The sequence below is a fragment of the Euwallacea similis genome, chromosome 16, assembly GCF_039881205.1.
Source record: "Euwallacea similis isolate ESF13 chromosome 16, ESF131.1, whole genome shotgun sequence".
NCBI classification, from domain to species: domain Eukaryota; kingdom Metazoa; phylum Arthropoda; class Insecta; order Coleoptera; family Curculionidae; genus Euwallacea; species Euwallacea similis.
The window spans coordinates 559,256-584,942 of NC_089624.1; the positions used below are offsets into that span (position 1 = coordinate 559,256).

The 25,687-nt window shown below is 35.9% G+C and overlaps 3 protein-coding genes across 8 annotated transcripts; 1 reads left to right on the forward strand and 2 right to left on the reverse strand.

Annotated features, from left to right (window-relative positions):
* Positions 1-545: 545 nt before the first annotated feature.
* Positions 546-10,631, reverse strand: LOC136414132 (uncharacterized). Of its 3 annotated transcripts, none has more exons than XM_066397980.1 (9): positions 10,517-10,631; positions 8,257-8,512; positions 8,010-8,180; positions 7,608-7,956; positions 7,369-7,548; positions 6,908-7,306; positions 5,838-6,526; positions 5,603-5,779; positions 546-4,463 (listed from the first exon to the last, which is right to left on the reverse strand). In XM_066397980.1, exons 2-9 carry the CDS (start codon positions 8,501-8,503, stop codon positions 634-636), a joined length of 6,042 nt encoding a protein of 2,013 aa, XP_066254077.1. In that variant the 5' UTR covers positions 8,504-8,512; positions 10,517-10,631; the 3' UTR covers positions 546-633. The 3 variants fall into 3 exon arrangements, with proteins under 3 accessions (XP_066254077.1, XP_066254075.1, XP_066254076.1); XM_066397978.1 differs by having other exon boundaries at positions 8,010-8,201; XM_066397979.1 differs by having other exon boundaries at positions 8,010-8,201; positions 10,546-10,564.
* Positions 10,632-11,520: 889 nt separating this feature from the next.
* LOC136413996 (uncharacterized) lies at positions 11,521-14,171 on the reverse strand. Of its 2 annotated transcripts, none has more exons than XM_066397778.1 (6): positions 14,000-14,171; positions 13,645-13,768; positions 13,348-13,584; positions 12,508-12,623; positions 12,353-12,442; positions 11,521-12,131 (listed from the first exon to the last, which is right to left on the reverse strand). In XM_066397778.1, the coding sequence occupies exons 1-6, from the start codon at positions 14,169-14,171 to the stop codon at positions 11,908-11,910; spliced, it is 963 nt and encodes a 320-aa protein (XP_066253875.1). In that variant the 3' UTR covers positions 11,521-11,907. The 2 variants fall into 2 exon arrangements, with proteins under 2 accessions (XP_066253875.1, XP_066253874.1); XM_066397777.1 differs by having other exon boundaries at positions 13,949-14,171.
* Positions 14,172-17,698: 3,527 nt separating this feature from the next.
* On the forward strand, positions 17,699-25,155 carry kar (monocarboxylate transporter 10-like protein kar). Of its 3 annotated transcripts, XM_066397723.1 has the most exons (3): positions 17,703-18,316; positions 19,974-21,080; positions 24,547-25,155. In XM_066397723.1, exons 1-3 carry the CDS (start codon positions 18,049-18,051, stop codon positions 24,552-24,554), a joined length of 1,383 nt encoding a protein of 460 aa, XP_066253820.1. In that variant the 5' UTR covers positions 17,703-18,048; the 3' UTR covers positions 24,555-25,155. The 3 variants fall into 3 exon arrangements, with proteins under 3 accessions (XP_066253819.1, XP_066253820.1, XP_066253821.1); XM_066397722.1 differs by lacking the exon at positions 24,547-25,155 and having other exon boundaries at positions 17,699-18,316; positions 19,974-23,745; XM_066397724.1 differs by lacking the exon at positions 24,547-25,155 and having other exon boundaries at positions 18,061-18,185; positions 19,974-23,763.
* The last annotated feature ends 532 nt before the right edge of the window (positions 25,156-25,687 follow it).

Genomic DNA, 25,687 nt, shown 5'->3' on the forward strand with positions numbered 1-25,687 from the left:
CAGGGAAAAAAGCGATAATCCTGCTTGACTCTATTAACTAATGCTAAAAACAAAAAGGGTTTAAAATGTGAGATCGAGGATTTCGGGCACCGGGCTCAAAATCCTTTGCAAACACGTGTTTTTTTTAATGGGTAAAACCCCATACCTCCTGATAGTATGGGCTCCAGTACCATTTTACCGACGACATTTTTTTTATCCCCGAGATCGTGTCATAAAAAAAATAATGAGTTAGTTGAATATTAGAGGCTGTAATGAAAAAACTTACTACAAGTAGAAATGTTAAAGTAATTCGGAATGTTGTTTAAGTAGCAATTCTCGTGTTACTTATTATTATATTGTGTGTGTTAAGTAAAATTGAGTTGTTAAGTCACTTAAAGTTTAAGATGTCTTTCATATCGTCGAATCTACGAGAAGTGTAACGTTCTTTTGGGTGCAGAACTAGATTTTTTTAATGGAAAGATAGATGGTCACAAAACATCAACAAAAGGTCAACAAACAACGCAAAAATAGAAATATCATCCTATTAGAAAAAAAAAATGACAAAGTCTATAAAAATATATATCTATTATCCACATACAAAATCTCTTACATACTAAGCTAAATTATCAATTGCTTTTTATATTTCAACATCTACTATTTTCCGGTTATTTTCTCTTTAAGTTTATGAGCTTCCTGTTTCACCTTATTTCCTAATCTTATCCACCAGCTCCCAGCGGGGGTAGTCAGTTCTGCGTTGGAATGAGTTGTCGTTTCAATAAATTCTGAATCGATTTCTGTTGACGAAGGATTACTAGAACCCACTACGTAAGGATTGGCCACATGCTTATTACCTCCTTTCACATATCTGCCGTGAACAAATGATGTAGACGAAATTTGAGGTATTTCAGCCTGAGAATGTCCACTTAGGACTGTTTCCTGTGGCCCAGCTCCAACTGATCCAGAATTTCCGTCTGTGTCATATCCATGATAAGTCTGATAATTATTCTGGCTATGGCTATTGGAATACTGGAAGGATTGGTTGGAGTGGTAAGTTCTGGACGAAGATGTAGTGGAGTAATATTTTATATTCTCTCTCAGTTTGTTAGAGAGCTTTATTTGCAAGTACTTCTCTAAATCGTTCAGTTTCCTCAAATCAAATTTGCTCGCTTGGAGTTCGGGATATTGTTGAAATCCGGGCTCGCAAAGTCTTTGTACGATCGCAGTGATATTGTTATAGAGCTCCTGCTTCAGGATTTCAAGAGATTGCTGATATTGATAGTCCGACAGGTGCTTTTCATTCAGATTACTTATTTCAATCTGGATTGATGCCTCAATGTTTCGGTTAATGTCATCTTCAATACGTTGGATAACTTTTAGCTGTTCAGGTGTTATTCCCTCTAATTTAACTTGATTACGACTTGTTTCTCTTGTTTCAGGTTGGTAAGAGTTTGGCACCTGTGGTCTTCGGTGCGAATCCATAATTTCAGTAGTTTCAATATTATAAACGGTCTTCAGTTGAGCTCTTAGCTTCTTAATCAATCTAATTTCAATGTACTTTTTAACATCAGATACAGTTTTAATGTCAAATTTGTTAAAAATAAGGCTGGAATATTTATTAAGTCCTGCCAAGTCGGAGTCTTGACTCAACGTACCCGCAAAACACTCAGTCAAATTTCGTTTTAATTCGTTTTCCAGCTTATTTAAAGATCTGTGATAAAGCGTATATCGGGAAGCATGGTCGAAGCTTTTGGAGGCAAATTCTTTCTGCACGCAAACATCAATAATGCTTGAAAAGTCTGCCTCTACATTATTGATCACAGCAAACTGCTCTGGGGTTATATTTTCCAACTTCACTTGAATGACTTGATATCCAGGTGGTTGATTAATCTCTGAGGGACGAGTTGTTGATGTTCTCAATGCGTTTATGAATCTTTCAATTAGGGCATCAGCTTCATTTTCAACATCATTTATAATTTTTCTATTATCGTTTGGTTGAGGTGCTGAGGCTAATGGTGTTAACTCTAACGGTGTAGAAGGCTTCAGGGTGGACAAAGGAAAACCACTCTCTGAATATATTAAACTTTTTACGGTGGAACTTGCTGGAGGCTTAACAAGTGAATCTGAACCTATTAGATTTGGCTGGTTTGCATTAACTGGACTATATCCGATAGATTGATAGGGATTGTATTGAGAGTTAATTTCTCCTTGTAGAAAGGAATTGGAGGAAGTTTGAGGCTTTGGAGTGTAAAATCGTCTGTTATTGTCATTAATCCCGTAATTATTGTTTGGATTGGATAGTTGATAAGTAGAGGAGCCGACATCTACAACAGCACCAGTGTTCAAAAATTTCTTGTCCAATTTGTTAATCAAATGCGATTTAATGTATTGTTCCAAGAGAGTAACATCGCTTTGCTGGATTTGCAAATACGAGTAGCTGCGATCGTATAAAAGTCTTTGACATTCACGAGTAATATTTTCCTTCAATTCACGCAATGTATCCCGATAAGTTTCTACAGACCTAAGAGTTGACGATGCCTTATTTCTAATCGCTTCATCAATTTGACTAGTTAGCTTGCTTTCTAGTTGCTCAGAAACTCTGACTAATTGAGGAGGAAGTGATACACTTGGAGCTGTTGATGTAGTAAAGTAGGGGTAGTTTGAGTTAGATGGAATAGGTATAGGTGCTGGTTTGCTGGGTGCTATACCTCCTGGCTGACTGATGGGAATTTCCTCATTGAAATTTTCCTGTGCAACCTGATCAAACGAACCTTTAAATGTTGTAGGCTTTTTTGGAATCTTCTCAAGTGAACCGGTACTCTGTGAAATTGGTACATTAGATGATGGTAATGTATTTTGATTTGGTAAAGGTTCAACGCTTTCATCATTAGGTAAAACATTTTGAGTTCCAAACTGAAGAAATAATGGATTTTTGGTTGTTGTGCTGGTGGTGAAGATTTGTTGATTATAAATATTGAAAGTCGAAGGTCTTGAAGTTGGCTTCCAATTAAATGAACTATTTCCAAATTCTTGATCTGAGCTACTTCCGTTGGATGAATGGTCATCAGTTGTTTGACCAACAAGGGAATGGCTTACTTGAACTGGTCGTATTATCTCCGGGTTGTCATCAGTTCTTTGACTATTAGGACTAATTTGAACTGATTGCACTAATTCCGAGTCATCAGTTTCTTGGCCCAATTGACTTTGAGACTCTAAACTACCTGGGCGATAGCTATTTACCTGATAAACTCTATCATTTCTGTTGATTCCTCTTTGACCATGAGAATTTTGTGGGTATATTGGTTTTGCTGTTGATTGTAAGAATGTAACTCGTTGGGTAGATAATGGTTGGTTCCCAGCACTATCAGGAGCTTGATATAAAGGTTCGCCTACATCAAAATTTGTCTCAAATGGGCTCTGTACTTGCTGCACGTCATCACTATCAGCAGCAGCTTGTGCGTAATATGCGCGATTATTACCATATCCGTAACCAGAGTTAGGCCTTCGGTTTAATTGCTGGAATCTTTCATTTGATTCAAGCTTCTGCCTATCAATATCATGACTTGACCCAATGGCATTAGGTAGAGTTAATGAAGATATGGAAGCGTTCCTTCTATCCGCATCGAAAGTTTTACCGAAACCTTGATCTATTACTTGCTGAGTGTCATCAGAGTCATCTTCAATTTGTCCAACTTGTCCTCCTCCGTATACTGGAAATCTTTGAGTTGTCTGGACAACTTGACTTCCTGAATGTAAAGGTTTTTGACTGTTGTGAAGCAGCTGAGAGGTATCTCTGGAAGATGAATTGGACGTAAGTGGATAACCATATAAATTGGGTTGCACATTGCTAGCAGTTGGACGTATTTCAGCAACTTGTTCTCCTTGATTTAAACGTCTTTGACCTGATACAATCTGACTATACAGTTGACGTTGTCCACTTTGAGCATTTTGACCCAAATTAGTTGTAATACCAAGATTTGCATTGCTTTGGTAACCAGATTGGCTGCCAAGTCCTATAGCACTAACTCCTCGATCAATCTCAACTTGCTGCGTGTCGTCAGAGTTGTCCTCCATCTGTCCAATTTGACCATGAGTAGCACCTTGACTGTTCCAGTCCAATACAGGATTAATGATTTGCTGAGTGTCTTCAGAATTGTCAATTTTCTGACCCACCCCAATTTGACCATGAGTAGCACCTTGATTGTTCCAGTCCAATCCAGGATTAATGATTTGCTGAACGTCTTCAGAATTGTCGATTTCCTGACCAACTTGACTCCCACTTGTCGGATGTAGACTCTGAAGTTGTCCAAATTCAGGGTCATGTATCTGTTGCATGTCTTCGGTATTATCAATTTCTTGCCCACCAAAATTCATAGCTGCTTGACCATATGACGAACCGTGTCCGTAACCTGATTGTACTAATTCGGTATCATCTTGCTCTTGTCCCACTGAATTGCTGCCATAGCCTGAAGCAGAACCGTATGTTCCTGCAATTAAGTTATATTATATTTTGTTGCTTATTCTTATATGAGGTAATATTATGGATTGTTGATGAAGATTCTTTGGAAAGCAAGATGGACTTCCTACTGAAATAACTCAAATTGATCACAATGTAAAAAACGCTTATGAAAGAGCATTGGTGAATAGAGAGGGGCCTTGATCCTACACCTCCACTTTTCAGGAAAAACAGCCATGTGCATACCTCATTTGTACGATGATCGACGATGAAGATAATGAAGAAATGATTACTAGCCAAACTATCAATTGAGCGCTTTAGGTTAATCCATAGTTTCTACGTAATTTAAAATTGACATTGGGATAATCTTATAATACCTACTATATTGATGATGACGCTAAATATCATGTTTGTTTTGTTATACAGGGTGTTTGTAGAAACCGCGGTTTTTTAATATAACAGATGATGGTGACCGGTTTTCTTACGTTACAGGTAGCGTTTTCCATTGGGAAAACTAATACAACATATTTAGTATATCTATTATACGAGCTGTATTAGAAATGCAGCACATCCTTAAAATTTGGCATTTGTCAGGTTTTTAAAGTCATTCATATGCCAATTTTGACACTTAGTTTTTTATTCAGGAGCAAAACCATTGATTTCTGATAGCGCTATAAGATTTTTAATAAGTTTGAATGGCATATATCTTTGAATTTGAGGTATTAAGGAGTTTTTCGCAATTATTGGCAAACATTCGCGTAGAACCTTAATTGCAACCTGTAAGAAACTTACTTTGCCAAGAGAAATTGCTGAACGAATGGTTCGACAAGCGGTGATAATAATATCCAGACTTCTTGCGGAAATGCTGTTAGATCTCCTATATGTTCATTCATTCTCGTTGACCTTGCTTGAATAACCATAATGTGAAATGGGGTTTAAATAATCATACGAAAATTGTTATATCTGCTTTATCGATTAATATGTATGTTTAATATGACTGTTAGCCACCTAGATTAATCTGAAAGAGATGATGTTTCTAGGAAATGAAACCAATATGTTACTGAGAAAATGTATTTCAATATGATATGATTTACAAAATTGAGTAAAACATAATTAATTGCATGCATGAGAATCCATGAGACTCATACTGCGATTGTCTGATTCACGTACCTCGCGAATTGTAACCAGTACCTGCATAGGTAGACAAACCCACTGGTCTGCTACGATACGAACTCCTCCTTACTCTATGTAGCTGGTGACTGTATGGATCTTCTCCGGGTTGGCAATCTTCCCCATAGTAACTTCCTCCAGCTACCATTTTCCCATATTGATAATAGTTATCCGAACCTTTAAATATTTAACCCAAAATTAGCAATCACTGCAGATTTATTTAAAAGCATTTTACCTCTAACTGGTCTATAATAATCTCCAGAATTACTACTGCTGTAAGACCCAGCTCCGGCGCTTGAGCTACTACCCGCACTGGCACTGTATGAGGCAGATGCGCTGTAGGACTGCTGCAATCCTTGCTGTAGTTGGGACGCCAAATTGCTTTGCAGCTGGCTGCGAAGCTGCGATAGCTGTCCTTCATTAAATCCATATCCACTGGAATATCCACTGCTACTTGACAAGAAGCCCTGTAGCTGTGATGTCAAGTTTCTCTGAAGCTCTTCGTATAACCTTTGGTAAGCTTCATCAAAGGCTGCCTGGCTCGTAGAGCTGGAATATCCGCTTAAATGAGCACGGTTCTGACTCAGCGCCGCTTGAAGCTGGTTGCTGAGTTGCGTCTGCAGCTGCTGTTGCACCTGACGTATATTGCTCGACGCTTCATAGCTACCGCTAGCTGTGTGCGTTCCGGACGATCCGTATTGTTGGCCACCCTTAATGTTGGATCCTATGAGGTTTACCAGTGAAGGGGAGGAGGTCCTGGCTGGGTATAATTCATCTACATATCTGGACGTAGCAGGGCGATTGTATTCTGCATATCTGGGAGTGGAATATACTTGGTTGCTACCGTAGGTGTATTCGTTTTCTTGATATTGGCCGTAGGTGGCTTGTTGCGTTTGAGATGCATGTTGCTGCCGCTTTATCCAACTGAAAATATTATGATTAGTGAAGTAACATTATCGTATTGTGGGGATTTTAAAGTAACTAAGCATGGAAATATTTAAATTAGTTAGAAGAGGTCAAGTTTATTAGAACCCGCGCTTAGTGCACCACATCTCCCTGATCGTATCGATATGAGTAATGCTTGTCAAATTAGTGTTCCAGAAAATTTCCATCGAAATAGCACCAATTTCGAGCCTGGTTCGCCTCTGTTAAAAAATTAAATGCCTTATAGATCAGCGATAGCGAATCATATTAATGTCAGGCACTGTCTTATACGAGAGATGAGGGAAGGAGACATAATAGTTATTAATGAAGCAAGTGCGTAATGCAAGATTTTATAAATTGATAACATAAATTGGGACTTACTGTTGCCTAGCGGCTTCAAAATCCTTAGTAAGCTTATTCAACAAATTGTCCTCCACCTGTTTCTTAAGGCTCTCCAAGTCAGCAATATTATAATTGTACTGGTGGGATTGCCCGCTACCGAACATATACCCGTTCCTCTCCACTTGGCTTCCAAAGGTCCTCCTCAATTCCTCATTGAGAGCGTAAGTCAAATTTTGCCTCACATCTTCTTTCAAACGGTCTAGAATCGGCCCGGTATTGATTGTAGTATATCTTGAACTATCAGTGAAGTACTGTCTCTGAGCATCCTCTAGAATCCTGTTCAATTGGTTGTTTAGTTGCTGCTGGACGTTGGAAGCTATCCCAGTGATGGAAGCTACATTTGGTACTTGGACGTATTGAGTGGAATAAGTGTTTTGGCTGCAAATCAGGGTTAGCAGTGGTAATACCATGGACTTTTGTTTCTTTAGCAATTATTATACCTATTTGAATTAGAATATTGTGAGCTTTTTGTTCCTCCATATGCCGTGTACTTGTCCACTGGAGCAGTGATGACTAAGTTGGGATAGATGGGTCTGTAGATGTAAGGCCTTAAAGTAGTGGTAGATTCATAATATTTATAGCCTTGCTGATTAATAGTATGGTGACCAGAATGACTCATCCTATTAAAATACAGCCATAAAAATATCCATAGAAAGCAAACAAGATCCAAACAGTTTACTTGTAATTGTATTCTTGTCGAAGCTGATTCAGTAACGACCTTTCAATCTGCTTCTGCAGCTGATCAAGTTCCGTTTGATCATAATTTGGCCTCGGTTGCAATCTACCTTCGTTCAAAGAATATGCTTGACCTCCTTTGATGGTTTGAGTCCCAAATCTCTCATGAAGGATTTCATTCAGCCTTGCGGTTAAGTTACGGCGCAATTCGCTTTCCAGAGTTTCAATATCGAGCTGTGACTGTCTGACCACAGACTGAAGTTCATGTTGCAAATCGTTCTGAAGCCGAGATCCAATTGACTGCAAGTTTCTTGCTTCATAGGAAGACTCTGAACCATATTGATGGGATGCACCTTTAAATTTTTATAATTATTGGAGGTCATATTTGGTGTGATTGTAAACGAACCAGATGAGTACCCAGAGGAAACACCGCCTATGTAATTGGAAGAAGCCAGACCCTCAGATTCAAGATCATTTTCATATTGAGATCTGCCTCCAACGTTGTATCCTGAGGCTACCTGTCCGCCTACAGATGCTCCATAGCTATTTGCGAGCATATTTCCATGGGAAGATGCATCTACCCCAGCATCGTAATAGCCTTACAAGTTAAGAAATATTAAAGCAAATATAAATTGTTATGAATGTGCCCGTACCATTGCCTCCAACTCCTAAATTGGGATTCACATACTCAGAATGTTCACTATTGGATTTAACTTTAGGCCTGACTCTTCCCTCCAAGTCTCCATCTTTGCTGTAATATCCTTGATCGTCTGTCTTGTGCTGAAGTTCGTTGTTCTTGTAGGAAGAAGCTGAAGTCTTATAGTTGTACTCTTGATGATAATACCCATTCGATGCGGCGGCAACTGTTATCGAAACCGCCACCAGGAAAAAAGTCTTCATTGTTAGTTTCTAGAAAATTAAATAATTATGATTGCAAAATTTTACAAACTCATTACTTAAGAGCTAAATATTGCCCTTAAACAGAGAAAGGAGCAGAGATTAAGCACTGACTGAGAATTATTTATTACATTACTTATTATTATATTATCTTAATGTTTTCGCAAACAAATTTGCAGTTTATATTAAGTTAAGTTGTTGCGCGTAATATCATAATTACGATGTTTAAAAAAAAACAAAGTGCAAATTGTCGAATATTTATTTAACCTTAAAAGAATCATTTTTTATGATACTTGGAGATTATCGTTTAATTTGAACCACGCAGTACCAAAATTATACCTGGTAGTCATAAAATACGAAGGCTCTGCGAATCTAACTGAGCGACCCCTATCGGTTGTTATCCTAAGAAACATAACTTAATGATGGTTGGGCTTATTTTTTTGCTCAAAATTTGAATATTTTTACAGATACCTAGACCGTTTCTAAGAATTTATCTTCTACCTATTAAAAAAAATCCTTTACAATAATAGTATTTAGCGTCCAGTTCGCACATCTTTAAATTAGGATGCAATAGAGTTTTTCGATTAGGTTTAACAAAGCATTTTTGCACATCCTACTGAATGTTAGCGGTGTGCTTACAGTGGGTCAAAACTTCAATGAGAGGGTAATAAATTTAATTCCGAAACAAATAAAAACAATTTTATTTAAAAAATAATCCACACTTTAAGGAATGTATTGCGTTTTAAGAATTTATCTTTCATTCTGAAAAACATGAGCAAAGATACGTTTATCAAGAAACTAGCGTGATCTTTATTGCTGCCAGTAAGACCGGGTTTTCTGACACTAACCCAGATATATGAACTCGGAAATTTACGTAAATTCAAGTTCCTTAGCAATCGTTAAGATAATAGATATTTACACAACAAGTGGATTAAACTATTCTTCGAGCGAATAAACAGGTTTAAAGAGTTTTACACAATATTTTTTCCAGTTTTGAACATGTTATGAATGAAATTTGTATATTTGATTCTGGTAAAAGTGATAAGATTTTATTTTACTTTCTAGTAAATAAAACTTTAATGTTAAGCTTTGCTACACAGAAAAAATTCAAGACTAGTTTTCAATATATAAGTCCTCAAGTAGTTTTAGTTAACAGCTAGTAAATGCATTAAAATTGAGAATTTAAAAATTATTAAAAATAATTCAAAATTTATTTGAACTAAAAAATTGAAATAATTTTATTTTACATATTTTTTTAAGTTGTACTCTACGCGCATTTACTCAACGTGAGAATTTGATTTTTTCAAGTCAATAAAAAAAGTACTTGATGGACGTTGAAATACATTGAAGACCAAACTATAATAAAGAAATTGACTTTCTTAATTCAAGAACATATTTATATGAACGGAAGTATATTTAATATGATACATAAAAATTTAATTCAAGCATCTACTCTTTACTGTGTCCTCGTTGACTACTTGACTCCTAAGACGCCAAATTTTATTAAAAAATTTAAAGTTTAAACACCGCAAATAACGTTAATTAAAAGAATTGTTAGTGGGTATAGTACAACATGTAAATCTCTGGTTTCAAGACACAAATAAGGCCAAAGGTTAGCAACATGTTCGGTGGAAATAACGTAATAAGCCTCAAAGAATTATGATTACTACGGCGAAAATGTTAATGGAAAAATGAGTGATTTGAATGTGAGTTATGTGTTTGGGACCTAACAATAGAAAATAAAAAAATAATAGCATATGTATGAGTAATGCTTTGCTCTTTGTTGATACTTCCCCCTCACCTTTTCATCAAAACATAAAATTATGCATTAAATGTATATAAAACTTCAATATTTTGATCTGTGTGCCATGTAAATATCTATATTATTTTAAGAAATAATCTTAATCTTCAAATCTATAATGACCCAAATTCATTGCATTCACTGGAGAAAAGATGCGTATTATTAGAGCCCCCTTCATGACTTTTTTTTTGAAAAATTGTACAAACTTTACTCACTTGCTTTTATATCTTAGTTTTTTAATTACCTCGATGTCCACTCTTCAACTTTGGTCCTCACCCACTGAAATGGTTTAGTATAAAATCTCAATAAGTATATATGGATGAGCACAATCGCTTGTTGATACCATTTTGCCCCCATTTCTTCCTTATCTGCATCTTACTAATTGGCAATAAATTTATAAACTCATGCACTAATAATTCGTAGAATTGAGTAAAAAATATATTGTTACGTTCAGTTATTCTTATTAAGTTATTGTTGTTATTGTAATTAATCCAGATATGAATAATTCGTGGACCTTCAGTCGTCCAGAATTCCTCAATGCTGTTTATACGCTTAAATAATATTTTATATTAGGTCATAACTGTATTTTCCTTTGTATTTGTTGAAATTTTGGTATTGATCAGAAAAGTGTGGCAGCTGATATTTTAGGACAAGTAGCCATAAGATGGTAAGCCCCATCCACAACATCGTACTTAGTGATCAGTTTTTATAAATATGGAAATATTGAAAATTATAAAACTAGTTAGAAAATTCCTATTTTTATGTAATGAGTAGAAATATTCAAAAGTTGGATTCTTGTTGCAAAATTTTTTATTGTTTTTTTGTCTTGTTTTGTTTTCAACGATGGAAGTTAATTGAAATTATATAAGGTGTAACATATCATCATGCAGATATTTCAGGGAACGATGGTATTCTGCAAAATAATAGAAAATGCTATTAAAGGTTGTTAAAGAAAAATAGTGTACGAAATTTAACTCAAGGCATACGTAAAAAAAACAGAAAATATGAGAAAAAAATGTGAAAATTTGCCGCCCTGTATATCGCATATGCTGCGTTTTGACCATGAGTCTATTAGCATGTTTTTATTATTTTCCAGAGTGCTATCATCCCCTGAAATATCTCAATGATAATATTGTTGACTGAGCCCACTTAAGCACTTGGGGGGGGACGACTTAGGCCCAGTTGTATAAAAGTCAGGTCAGTTATGAAAATAAATACATTATTCTTTTATAAATCTTATCCTGCTTTATTTAAAATTGGATGGGTATTTTAGAACACATCTACTTTTCCACTTAGGTGTATTAATACTTATCATAATTGATACCATAGCTTATTACCGTCGCCTAAATACGATTCGTACATTTAATTACCATAACTTAATTACAAGTAAATCAAAAACTACATTAACTCGGCCAATTTGGCCAAAGAAACTATAATAAAATCACATTTAAATCAATTCACATTTTTATGTCCTGTATTTAATATAAATTTTCACTTATATTCAAGTATACTTTTTTAAGTATTTCGCTTCCTAAATCATTATATTTAGTATAAATAACAATTCAAACAAAAACAAAATATATTTATGACTTTTTTAAATAACTTCTTATAGACCATACTTGGGCAACTTTCCTGGATCCATAGTGCGATAATTCAAAGTATTCTTCTTTAGGGTGTTATTGGCACTCCTTTGGGGCATCATATTCAAAGGGGGTAAATTCGGGTGTTCAATGCGCGTAGGGGATGACACTCTTGGCTTCCTTAGCGACATTTCCCTTGCTAGGGGGTGCTGAGCGTATGCCAAAGTAGAGCATCTCATGTCATTATTACCTAAACACAATTTTGTGTTTTTCAATACAATGGCCATCTTCAACAGAAAGTAACAGTTTTGTGCAACAGTGTTACAACTGTTTGAAATTCGGAGCGAAAATAACGTCAGCTCCCATTAATTCTGTTTCAAAGGTAGTGTGTGATTCAGCAATGGCAGTTGCACAACACAAAGAGTTGCACAACTGTTGAGTCTCTTGAAGTCGACCAATGTTGGATCTTACCGATAATCTGGTATTGATGGTCTCCGACGTATTCAATGTTGTCCATCTGGTAACTGTCTATTAGAGGAGTAGGATCTTCGTAATCATATGCTGCGAAGAAAAGGAATAGAAAGGAATAAGATTTTAAATAATTATTTTGTTTCTTAAGAACGAACTTTTGTGGTATCCATAATAGGCCACATGCCCATTGTTTTCATTGCAGTGCTGTTGAGTCGGCAAGTTGTCTATTGACTCGTAATGGTCTTCAGAGGGCTCATAGCACATCAAATTCCTATGGACAAGTTTATGTACCTTAGAAAGACATCTTAAGTATTTAATGAGTTGCATAGTATGGAAAACATTTGATGGCTTAACCCTTAATTAATCCGGTATCAATTTCATCCCTCCAGCAGTCTCGCGTGGTTTGTAACACAATTTCGATTGGTGGTCACCAAATAAATAACAGAACTTAAAATAGAGCTTTTTCTCGCATTCAGTGCATCAAGTGAACATTTCTGACCTGAGACATACAGTAGTCAGCGATATTAGCCGTGAATGTTAAGAGACCACTTTCGTGAGTACTCAGTATCTCATATCGCTAATGTTCGCTAATTAACGGTGCTCAACTTCAGTCATTTTTTTTAGTTGCTCCATTCTAGAGTCCATGCAATCAACTCATGCTGCGAATTTCTAGCATAAGTCAGCAGGTACCTCTTCAGGATTTTTAGGCGCTATTGGAAGATTACGATTTATTGTCATGCATCATCTACAAGAAGTCTCCTGAAGCAATTGGCGATGGAAAGATTGATCAAAGAACTTCGATATAACGACATGGGCTATCCAACATTCCTTGAAACCTAGAGATATTGATTTATAATCCATTGGGGACCAAGACTATTACCAAATGGCATTAAAAATCCCGGACTAACCACGACTGATCTGAGCAGAAGGATCAAAGAACGAGACGTAAGGTGCTGGTTGAATCGCCCGATAATGTAAACTGTTAAACTTCTTACCTAGAGTAGTTTTCAGAAATGAAATGTTCGGTTCCCCTAGGAGTAATGGCAGCCCATACCATACGATTATCGTGCAGATTAGGAGTCGGACTATAGAAGCTGCTATTGATGGGATGAATCAATTTGCTGTTGCCGTTGGCAAGAGTGTTGCAATTGCTTTGGTCTAGATGCTTGAGCGCACGCAAATCTTGCCCGTGAAGTGATGAACAATGATCTGGACTGGTAAATAGGTGCATTCTGGAATGTTAAAACAGATTGTAAACGCGACGTTAAAATGACTATCAGTAATTAGCTTACTCTCGGCATTTCAGCAAAAACATAGCGAGCAATGCCCCTAATAGGAGAACTCCTATGGAAGAACCTACAAGAATCAAGAGCCATGTGTCACCAATACCCGATACGTTCCATTTTGCTTCAGCCTCTGGAAAAATAAAAAAGCGAAATCACAGAAAAAATAATCGTGGAGGTTTGTTTTTTGAAAGTCGGTTGAAAAGCAATATCATTGAATTAAACATTGAAATTCAAACTTCTGGGAGACAAAAATAACAAACAAAGGAATTCAACTTCAAATCATAATATTAGAAACTTGTTGCTCACCAACCTTTGCTAGGCATTTCAATATACTCAATCCTATTGAGATTTTTGTAGGTACCTTTGTGGTTGAGGAAATATGTGGCGGCGTCGCAAGACGGTGTTTCGAAACAGTTTGTAGAATTATGGTTCTCTAAGTTGGGGAACATGAAAATGGGTGCTGGTGGTGGCGGCATGAACAGGATGCTGTCGGGTGGCGGGACCATGTCGAAACAGTCCGTGAGACAAGCCATCCGAACGCTGAAACAAGAAAGATACTTGTTATTTATCGAATTTTTTAAGCAAGCTTTTAAGTTAATACTATAAATATTTTTAATTTACGATTTTTTATATGTCCATGTTGTTCTAGTTTCAGCAGTGCTCAGGCCCAAATTGCAACAAAAAAAGATTCGATTGAACCTATCTGGAGACTTGCCTTAAAAGTTAAATTGAACTAGGACACCATGTACAAGATCTGCTATAGAAATTTAGAGGCACATACTTTATTCGGTTGTAGACCGAAAATGTAGCAGCAGGATTTTTCTCAAGTTTTTTCAGACACAGGCATCAAAAGAAAATTATTCATAAATTTTCAAAAAAAACTATTCAGACGCAGAAGGAAAACGAAACGTGTCTAATCGGGCTTTGTTTTTTGACTTAAACACCGTTAAAACTCAAGCATCGTTTATAAGAATAGTCATTAAATGCTATATTGTATAAATTTAGGACACAAATCAATAATTTAATTTAAGATCTTCTAAGGCAATTTCAAAATTATTTCCATCAAGAGTACTGAAATTGTATCTAAAAAATTATTTCCTCACACTCAGCAAGTTCTATAGCTTCAATATTGTCAATTTCTACCGCTTTTAAGGAAGAGATTTATAATATTTAATTTGGCAGTAAATACTGGGACTATCCAATTGCCAGCTTCAAAAAATTGTTATCGAAAGAGCTTCATTTCGACATACTTTGAGGTCATAACAGTAAAACTGTCATTTCGATTGCGAAGCACAACGAAATAGAAAAAGATTCTTTCAACATTTTTCCACACAATCAACATATTGCAACAGGAGAAGGTGTGGGTGAGTTTTTGTAATGTCACATCTTTACGAATCCTTCGCTAATGATATCATTTCATTGTTTCTGCAGAACCTATAAGATTGGATTAACTAGTAGTAATGTCTGTGTGGTCACATTATGCGACTTATCTCAGGACTTCGACTGTGTTAACCGCATTTCGGTGCTTCTGAATCACAAAATTTATGAATTTAGAAATGTAATCTATTGGCAAATCACGCGCCTTTAATTGATTGATTGGCTGGCGATTGATATAAAAAATAATAAATACCTATGGAGCTTTTGCTTATAACATATATACAAGAGACTATGAGAAATGTCTCATCATTAACGCTAACTAACTTGTCTCCGAAAACTGCATTGGAAATAAGCTATTCCTGCTATCTCCTATAGTTCCCGAAAGATGTCCACCCTGTATACATAAAAAAATGCTTGCAACTTGTCATAATTGTAGCACGAATGACGAGAAAAGTTTACATTTTGGAACCTCGAGTTATTGAGGATTCTAAATCAGAACTAATTTTTTTTATCATCGACATCCACGTTCTCGGCGATCGCGCGATTTTCTGTCTACACACAATACAAAATTCTTTTCTGGGCTATTTATTTGTACTTAAATTCCAAGTAACATACTTAATTAATCAACATTACTTACATTAAAACTCTGACGCACTGTCAGCACTAACAAAAGTAAAATATTATCACTATTTTGCTCAAATCTGTGGTCAGGCGTCCTTTTAGGGTGGATGAACGATTGATCTGGTGTAGCCCTTGTGGCGCAGGCGTCCCTAAGGGCGTCCCGACGCCCCTCTCTGCACTTGACAGGGCCGGCGTTCGAGCCCTTTGTTTTGTCAACTTGTGGAATTTCCGTCTAAATCTATTGCAGGGTGAAGGGAGCATACTAAGGGGAGACGTGTTCGAAAGCGTGAAAAGTATGTAAATTAGGATAGAATTTGAGGGGTGTAAGGTTCAATTAGAGTATGTTTTTTTTCATCGAATTAGAACTCAAATTATCCTGAAATAGCTCTTTTTGTGATGAGGTAACTTTCGATCAATAGTTCTATTTTTTTACTTGTGAATGTTAATTTGTACCCATGTTTCTGAGCCTCCCTGTAGTGCTACAAGATTTACAGGGTATTAATCGAAAGATAATTAACTAATTATCTACCAACTAGTAATAATTGGATTTGCAGGATTCCGAGTTAATCGTGTTGATTTTTGATATCAGCTTATATACGTATTGTTCTCTAATCGGGTTTGACAATTACGAAATAAATTAATACACATCTGGGATAAATATGGAAGGAGGCGGTTTTAAAATGTAAATTGTATTGGAGAATAAATGGAAAAATCCAAGCTGCGTACTGTGTTAAAACCATTATTTTATTAGTCTTTTTGGAAATTAAAGATATTCCAATCCTGAAAGATTAGGTAATTATTTTCTAATACCTAAATGCTATTCGTTGCTATCAAATAACTAAAAGTGTAAACACTTTCTGCACAAATTGCTATGGACGTATAGACCTAATGACGTTTTTTTTTCAATTTCGAAACACTATTTAAGTGCTTCAGCAATTTTCAGTAACTACTACGTAATAGTGAATCATCTAGTTAGATTTACGATACTAATCAGACCTATAGCATCATCAATCTACTTTCAAAGTGATTTCCAGATACTTAACTATTTTTATCAAATGTGTGTTTGCTAGGACGCAATATATTATGCATGAGAAATTCCCGTTTGTTTTTCCAAAGCAGCAACATTGTTTGGGTCCGAAACTCGGACACTGATTTTCATGTTAAGGCATTTATTATCTAACCATGGCAACTATGTCAGTGTAAATCATTAATCCGCCTGTGAACTTTGAAATATGTGCCGCAAACGAACATAAAAAATTTCGAGGGAACATAAAAGCACACCATCAGCGAATAGTCGAAAAATACGTGGAAATACGTCTTATCAAGTTGTGTTCCCACTATTCCCCATTCTTCTGAAAAAATGAAGGATTAAAAATTTAGAAAAAAAACGATACAATGTAGATCCGAATAACGAGATTGGTTTGGCAAGAGTACTAAATAGAAAACTCGGCCGTGGTCAGGGAACATTCTGCAGGCATAAGATGAAGCCCCACTTGTCACACTTGTTGTTCCACCTGGACGCTGTACCGGCTCATTGCAGTCAGAAGAAAATAAAGGATTCCGTGAATTCTTTGACGATCGTTGGTCAAGGCGTCTGTGCCAGTGCGATTAGGCCTGCCGGATGTCCCGATTTTACCCCACTGGACTTTTACTTGTAGGGTAAGTTAAAATACAAGTTTACATCATACCAGTAAATCGTAAAGAGTTTGTCAAATTGTTTACACTAGTGTGTTAGCATGTAGCCCTGAACATCTTATCTAAGGACCCTTGTTAACATAGACGAGTACATCCCATTAGGATCCAGCGATAACCAAGAGCATAAAGTCGCCCTTAACGAGCGACATGCATCATTCTTCACTCATCAAAATATTTTAAGTTTAGAATGAGTCAAGTGTTTTATATAAGAGTTAGAGTGAGTCAAGCAGAGATCATGTGTCCCGTTGTTCGTACACGTCTAATCGACCATCAATTACCCTGTGTTTACCTATTTCCAGTAACTCTTATATAAAACATGTAATTTCCTATTAAATGAAGCGTCTCTTCAGTGACGTTTGAATCTAGAATACTAGAATTTGTGTCGGGTCGTGGTACGACGGTCGGAAACCCGACACCATAATACTGTTACTGTTCTCGTAGTTGTTCCATTGTAAACATATTTAGGAGCTCCCATTACCAATACCAATACAAGAGAAGTCATTCATACGCACGCGTTTACGATCCACGTACTCGCTAGTATTGCTTGAACTTGCCAAATATAAAATAGAACTCGCCCGATTAGATAGTACTCCTGCATTCTGGCAAGGCCACGTTTCGTCTGCCGAACAGCTGATTTCCATGTGGGAACCAGAATTTTACTTAAATTGTGAGTAATGTAACAATTCTGTTAATAAAAAAAAAATCGGTTCGACAATAATGGATAAATCGGGTAGTACCGCGGACGTTGAGCAGAGCAAGGGATTTTTGGAAGGTGATACCCATACAAACACCCCTGTATCCAAGCACGAGAATGAGGACGATCACCCTCCGGCAGATGGAGGAACACGCGCTTGGTTAGTGATGTTAGGGTCGTTTTTCTGTAATGGAATTTTGTTCGGTGTTATAAATTCTTACGGAGTTTTGTATAATGAATATCATGACGACCTGAACGCTCAGGGGATCTCTGATGCGCCTGCAAAAGCATGTAAGTATGTGTTTCAAATAATCCGTCAGTTTTTTCTGTTTTATTTATTTATTTTGCATTAAGCAACTAAAAATACAAATTTTTTGTCTCTCCAATTTTTTCGCATCAAATTGTATTTTTAGATGCTTAATACGAAAAGATATAAAAGTTTTTAAAAAATCAGTGGCGCGTAAATAACAATAATAATCATAAATAGCACTGCCAGATTTTAACAAAATCGGCTAAATGATTATTAAGGTTTTTACAAAAAAACGATTTTTTTAAAAAAGTTCGTATTTTGAAAACGAAGCATTACCGAAACTATGTTTACATAAATTTTTCATCTTAGAATCATCCAAAGAATCATCATATTTGGCCACGTACTTAAGCAACACCCTATATTTTCCTTTTTGTCACTTACTGGTATTGCTAATTAGAGTTTCTAATTCCTCTTAATTGGGTGTTAATTTCATAATATCTTCCCGTATTCCTTTTTTGCCCCGAGTCCATATTTTCTTCAACTTTTGAATTTTCATCTCATCTTGTGGATAAACAAAAATTCCTAGCAAATTCCAATGAATTTTATCTCGGTTCTTTCGCTCCTCATCATTTGAATACTAAAAGAAATGTTTTGCGAATGGGATCTCTTTCGGAAATACCCGTCATTTTTTCAGCCTACGCCCTGTATATTACCACACTTTTTTTGACCTCTTGAGAATGCTAATTTAAATTATTCGAAAAAATGTTGTACCGCACACGTTTTGCGGAGAATATCGTACTCAACATGCGTAAAAGTGTCTTCACCGCACTTGATTGACTTGATTGCTCCTGCGTCCTTCGGACAACTTCAATGAGCGTGATGAAGAGTATTACTTTCTGCGCTCATTATTACATTTACACGTCCAGCTATAATTGTTACATTGAACAGAAGAAGAAATATCCCCTTTCAAACCACTTGCCATAAAGGACAGTAATTATGTAATAGAGTATGTTGATTGTTAATTGCACAAAAACGCCGCGTTAACTTATTTGCCATTAGCTTGTTAATTCCTGGTAATTTGACCTGAATATTTAATTGAGGGATTAGCTCCGATGAACTCAAGGGAACACATAGATTCTATTTAATTCATTAAAATCCTGTCTGGGATCTTCATTAATTCCAAGTATTTATGTACTTATTGCATACAAGTCTTGCAAGTAATTAATCAATAGTCTAATTGAAGATGTAAGTAAATTCAATTACGCGAATAATACAGTGCGTTTTTGTAACGCTGTACTCTTGTTCATGTATTAATTTTCCGATCGTTATTCTGGCCCGTATAATAAACTTCTTGTTTGTAGCCGCGCCAGCACTCGACTGAATCATCTAAGCAAAATTACCGATTCGAAACGTACAAAAACTTTACAGCCTCTACCTATTTGAAAACTAAAAAATTTCTCTTATCCATTTGGTCAAGTATTAAGCCGGACATTTCAATCTCGATTTTCTTCACACTCGTTTCCACTCGTTTGGACATGAATTCTAAACTTGCGATAACAAACTAGTTCCACTAGTACTTTTGGGCTCAGAATTACCCGGACGCCCTGTATTTAATCATTTCTGCCTCAATTGTGAACTACTTGCTGCTACTTATGAAGGAACAGATTAACCTGAACTCACAAGTATTTCTTGTTACAGCGCTGCCCGGATCTCTAGCAATGGGGATGATCTTCTTCATATCACCAGTCTCTGGCATCCTGACAGACTACATAGGCATCAGGAAAACTACCTTTTTCGGCGGACTTATAGCCTCCTGCGGAATGCTGCTCTCGTCCTTCTGCACCAAAAACGTAACTTTGTTTTGCATCACATTCGGTATCATGTACGGTCTTGGAGGAGCCTTAGCTTACACCCCATCCCTAGCGGTTTTAGGCCATTACTTCAAAAGATACCTGGGTGTAGTGAACGGGATAGTGACCTCTGGCAGTTCAGCATTCACTATAATCATGCCTTATGTCCTAAAATCTCTTGTAAAGCACTTCGGCCTTGTTTGGAGTTTAAGAGCTCTAAGCATTTTCGCCAGTTTAATAATGGCGGTCGCGATACTGTTCAAGCCGGTGAAAAAATCGATGTCCATTAGGAAAGTGTCCGTAAAGGATGTGTTCAACATTTCAGTGTTGACAAATACGAAATATATTATTTGGACTTCTGTGCTCGGGTTGTGCCTTTTCGGTTATTTAGTGCCATCTGTTTACATGATGAAATTCGTAGAGTTGAATTTCCCGGCAGGGCTGGATTCAAATCTTCCAGTGATTTGTATTGGAGTGACCTCGGGCATTAGTAGATTAGTGTTCGGTTGGCTGGTGGACAGGATCAACGTAAACAAAATTCTTTTACAGCAACTAGCACTCTTCACTTTAGGAGTCCTCACAATCCTCCTGGCCTATTCAGTTAACGTGTTCCCATTGCTCTTGTTCATATGCCTAGGAATGGGTGTTACCGATGGCTGCTTCATCAGCCTCATAGGCCCAATTGCATTTGAACTCTGTGGACGAGACGGAGGAGCCCAAGCTATAGGTTTCCTCCTGGGAGTCGCCAGCATTCCTCTCACCTTAGGTCCATATGTGGCCGGCTTGATATTTGCGATGCAAAAGGACTTAACTTTGCCTTTCATAATAGCGGGTGTTAACCCGGTCCTGGTATCTTTCGGACTTCTGGCCATACGATGTGTGAGGAAGAGGGAGGATAGGAATAATGAGGTTCAGCATCCCCTGAGCTCGAATTTGGATACCCAGTGCACGGCAGGTATGTTGATCTCAAAGCATCAAATGTCTAAATCTATTTTCTCTAATAGTAACGACACTAGTTTCTTTAACAATAAAACACAGAGGTGTTATAATTATTCGGTTTTGTAATGTGTTGTGTAAATAAAGGGTGATAAGAACTAACCAGATTTTTTCAGGCTGTGTATAATTTTGTTGAATAGCTGCCAAATATTGCTGCTAAAATTTTTTTTGAACTAATGACCTAAAGTGAGATTTATTATTTTTTAAAGTAGAATTTGTTGCTTTTAAGCTTGGTTTTGCCAAGTAGTGTTGACAGAAATTTAAAGGAGACTCGTCATCCTAAAATATGAAAAACTTGCCAATACACATGGATCCGGAAAAGCCTTTTTACTTGCTTACAGCTTACTGCTGCTATAAGACGTGAGTACTACTCATAAAGGTATACACGACATGACATTTCATTCATGGAGTCATACTCATAAAGTTGCTCAAAATGCAAATTTTTACAAATCGTCGAATAACTTGCAAGTTTTGTGAAAGAAATAAATAAATTTTATTCTCAAAATGCGCATAAAAACAGTAGAATTTATATCTGAAGGGATATACTGGATATCTCATCTGAAAAAATTCATTTCTAGACGTAAACATGAGCAAAACTCAAACAGTAGGGTAAACAGTGAAATTTAACTGAGAAACAAAATATTGGGTGTCTATACAGAGTATTCTATGATGAAAACAAATATTTCGAGGGATGATTAAACAGCTCATTTCCAATAAAAATGGTTATATAACTAATGATCCGGTTTTTAATTGTTTTAGAAATATTCAGATTTTGCATTTTTCTCGATTTTTAACAATATTGTTCTATATCTATTGAAAAAGAATAAAGTTAACATGCATTATCTTTCATTCTATCAAGCATGTTTCTATTTACAATAATGTTTACTAACGAAGAACGTATAAACGTGGTTTTTATATATGGTTTTGCTAATGGTAGCGCGCTTGAAGTGGTTAAATTGTATCAACGTAATTTCTCAAAACGACAAATTCCCAATCATAGAATATTTGTGAGAATTTATCAGACTTTAAAGCAAACTAACCACTTTCCTCGTTCCATCCTGGCCCTCACGAAGTTCAGACTTGACACCTCTGGATTTTTACGTTTGAGGTCACTTAAAATCTCAAATACCCATCAACTCCACAGAATAATTGATAACGTGAATACAAGAAGCGTGCCGATCCATGCGCAAAATTGGCCGCGCCCCTAATTCGGTTTCTAGACGAAGCAGATTATGTAGTAAAAAGGAGGGAGGCATTTTGAACCGTTTTTGCGTTAAATATGTCAATTAGTTAAACTCCATTTATGTTATTTACGTTTAATATGTATTTCGTTAAATTTTTTGCAATCAACAACTTCTTTACAAACCAACAATATTTAATGTAATTATCGAACATTTCCATTAGTTATATGACATTTTTTGTTATTGGAAATGAGCTCTATAATCATCCCCTGGAATATTTTCCTCTCGTCATAGAACCCTACAGAAATATGAAAAAAGGAAAGAACAGAAGAAAAAGTAGATTAATCTTAGAAGATATTAACCCGTTTCCAGATATTTAAATGACTCTGTAGACTGGGTCGTATATCAAGGTCTGATAGCTCTACGTCCTTTATCAGGATTTAAAATAAGGACCTCACATACACCCCGCAGCTCGCACAACTACTATATTATAATTTTTAAGCTTTGGACCAAAAATTTGTAAAAAACTACACACAAAGCTGATAAACCAAAGTTTGGTACACAATTTGCACAATTAGAACACATATACTCCTTGTCGATAAAATGTGCAACACTTCCTAACTAAAACTTATTTACCATTAAGCATATGCTGTGAATAGGCTTAGATAATGCATAATATGTTTTCGTAATAAATACTAATACTACCTACACTAAAACCCATACTATGGACTGATGATAACTTTTATATATTTGTATATTTTGTAGTCGGTACAGTTCGCTAATAAAAATATATGCGCTTCTCAAAACAAGCTTTTATTTTGTCCTACTAATGCCTTTTAAAGCAGTGGGGAAGCTCAAGATAATGTAACCAACGAATTTCTAATAAGTATTGAAAACCTACGCAAAGAAGTGCCGTGGTATTTACTCATGATAAACTGCATGTTTGTCTACCTCACTAAGTGTTTCTTTGTATCTGTGCGATCAGTATACAGGGTGTAACATAAGTAGGAGTTTTCCTTTTAACACATAGACATAGACCTCAAAAACCTAAGTAGTATTTTTATATAACATTTTTTTAAAGTCTCAAAAATAACCGAAATATGCACTTATAAAAGTTTTAATAAGTACCATATCTTTAGCTACTACTAAAGGGTGTTCGAAATTGTCGCCATTGGTTTCATTTACGCAACAAATGTAACAAATTGTCATTCGCCTTATCCACGACTCTGTGCATGCTGTTAGAAAAGATGGTTTTCCTTTAATTATTTCTTGTGCAATAGCATTGCATAATGGACAATAATTGCCAATTTAATAGTATCAATAGTGATGTTTTATCAAAATAATACCTGGAGCTAAACTTTACAACTGATTTTTTAGCGGCATGGGTAAATTGCATAAAAACAGTAAACATTAAATGTTTTTTGCGTTTTTACAATAGCTGATCATTTTTTGTAGGACATTTTATTTCCTTTAAATTGAATTTACTATTGTATACAGAAGTTAATTTAAATTTTGTACAAAAATTTGCTAAAGCTCATCTGCGCATATTTCGTTTTTTTTAAGTCTATGTCGTGTTAAAAGGAAAACCCCTACTTATATTACACCCTGTATACCGAAAAAAACGTTTAGGTTTTTTCATGAAGAATCATAGACCATCCCAATGTTTACCCATTATTATTTCTCCATAAAACGATTATTTATAATATGGTATATGTAGTTTATTTAGGAAACCTTCAGGATTACCACACTCTGCTTGATAAGAAACTATTTTTCATACCTCAATTCTCTTCAAGGATTATTTCAATAAAAAGGTAAAAATCATATATCTCTTGTGTATGTATTACTGGGTCAGCAAATACCATAAATGAACTCTTTTACTAAATCATTTGGGTTTAACATTAATTCTGGAACTTGAAGCGCTACTTTCTGGAAGCCTGAATGCAGATAAAACTCATATTTTGGGTGGACCTTAAAAACCATCAACTAACCAATGAAACCACATATTATGATATTAGCACACATTAAAGCAATTAGAATCCACGATTCGGTATTACTCACTGCTGCAAACAAAGATAACATAGCATTGCTTGGTAACACTCACTGCCATAATATTATGCACCCATCTCTGATTGGCAGAATTAACAAAATACTAATAACTAATTGGTTGAAACATATGCTTTATTATATAGTGAACAACAGTATTATCGCAAATTAATTTTAAAAAATTGCTTTTTTTCATTTCAGAAATATAGATCGCCTGGAAACAGTAGGACGATAGCCCCTGAATCAAGGTCGGGTCAAAATTTTTAAGATAATTGGATCAAGATCAGTATTGTCAAATCCAAAATGAGGATTTCTAGTGACTTGTACTATAGATTGTTTATTGATGGGATTATTTATAAGACGAAAGCAAAATTAGATCATTTTTTTACACACTTAGACGAATAAAGATGGTACTTCCAATGATGACAAAAGCAGCACTTTCCTGTCTTGCTTTGAGGCCCTATGGCTGAGGCAATGGGATATAAGTGAAAATGTGCAAATATTCATTTTTGCTTTACTAAAATAATTTACGATTTAGTTTCAAAGCATTTCAGGTCTAGTACCAAGTGCGCGATATCTACGAATTTACTCTCATTTTTTATAATTTAGGATAATTAATAATTTCTTTTCAAGTTTTCTTTGTCCTTTTATTTTCTTTATAAAAATGTTTAGTTATTTGTAAAGAGTCTTACGAATAAATAGTTCCTAGTTATTTTATGTAGGTATGTACCTCTATTAGTGCATACACAGATGAATATATTGTTTTTGTATGTACTTATTATCTATAATTAATTTCAATTGCCCGTTTAATTTATTTAAACCATTTTTCAATAAACATCGTACTTTTCACGCGTCAGAGTTTCTGTCCACAAATCTTTTCCAGGCAATTATATCTTCCTTCGCGATATTCGATGGACCATCCTGCTCTGCCTCCCTCTCTTCTATCAGATATCTCCGAAATGGTGGCAATAAAAATCAACTCTCTTTATTTTTTGGTTTCCTCTATGAAACTCGTTCCTCCTGCTCGTTTCACATTTCCCTGGCTCACCAGAAACTCCATTTATTTGAACTTGTCCGAATCTGGAAAAATCTGGAAAAGGAGAAGAACTTTGAAGACGCTAAGCCATCAGTAATTTCTGTTTATTCTTTGAGTAGTTTTTTCAAGTCGACAGTGTTGGGCCGGGCATGCATCTCTGCATGAACAACTCAGCATGTCAGGATGATAACTCGTCTCCATCTTCGATGAGAAGGAGCAATTCTTCTATCTGGTTTTCGATATGTTTTATAGAGCCGAGCTAGAAGCGTCGAACTAGACGAATCAGGATCGACTTAAGGAACTTAT

Excerpts from the sequence above, each read along its gene's own strand:
- kar (XM_066397722.1), top strand. The coding sequence starts at position 18,049 with ATGGATAAATCGGGTAGTACCGCGGACGTTGAGCAGAGCAAGGGATTT. Across the intron at positions 18,317-19,973 it reads TGATGCGCCTGCAAAAGCAT|CGCTGCCCGGATCTCTAGCA; the intron begins GTAAGTATGTGT and ends TTCTTGTTACAG.
- LOC136413996 (XM_066397777.1), bottom strand. The coding sequence starts at position 14,171 with ATGGCTTGTCTCACGGACTGTTTCGACATGGTCCCGCCACCCGACAGC. Across the intron at positions 13,585-13,644 it reads TTTTTGCTGAAATGCCGAGA|AATGCACCTATTTACCAGTC; the intron begins GTAAGCTAATTA and ends TTAACATTCCAG. Across the intron at positions 12,624-13,347 it reads ATTTCTGAAAACTACTCTAG|GAATTTGATGTGCTATGAGC; the intron begins GTAAGAAGTTTA and ends ACTTGTCCATAG.
- LOC136414132 (XM_066397978.1), bottom strand. The coding sequence starts at position 8,503 with ATGAAGACTTTTTTCCTGGTGGCGGTTTCGATAACAGTTGCCGCCGCA. Across the intron at positions 7,957-8,009 it reads TTCCTCTGGGTACTCATCTG|GTGCATCCCATCAATATGGT; the intron begins GTTCGTTTACAA and ends AAAAATTTAAAG. Across the intron at positions 6,527-6,907 it reads TTTGAAGCCGCTAGGCAACA|TTGGATAAAGCGGCAGCAAC; the intron begins GTAAGTCCCAAT and ends TAATATTTTCAG.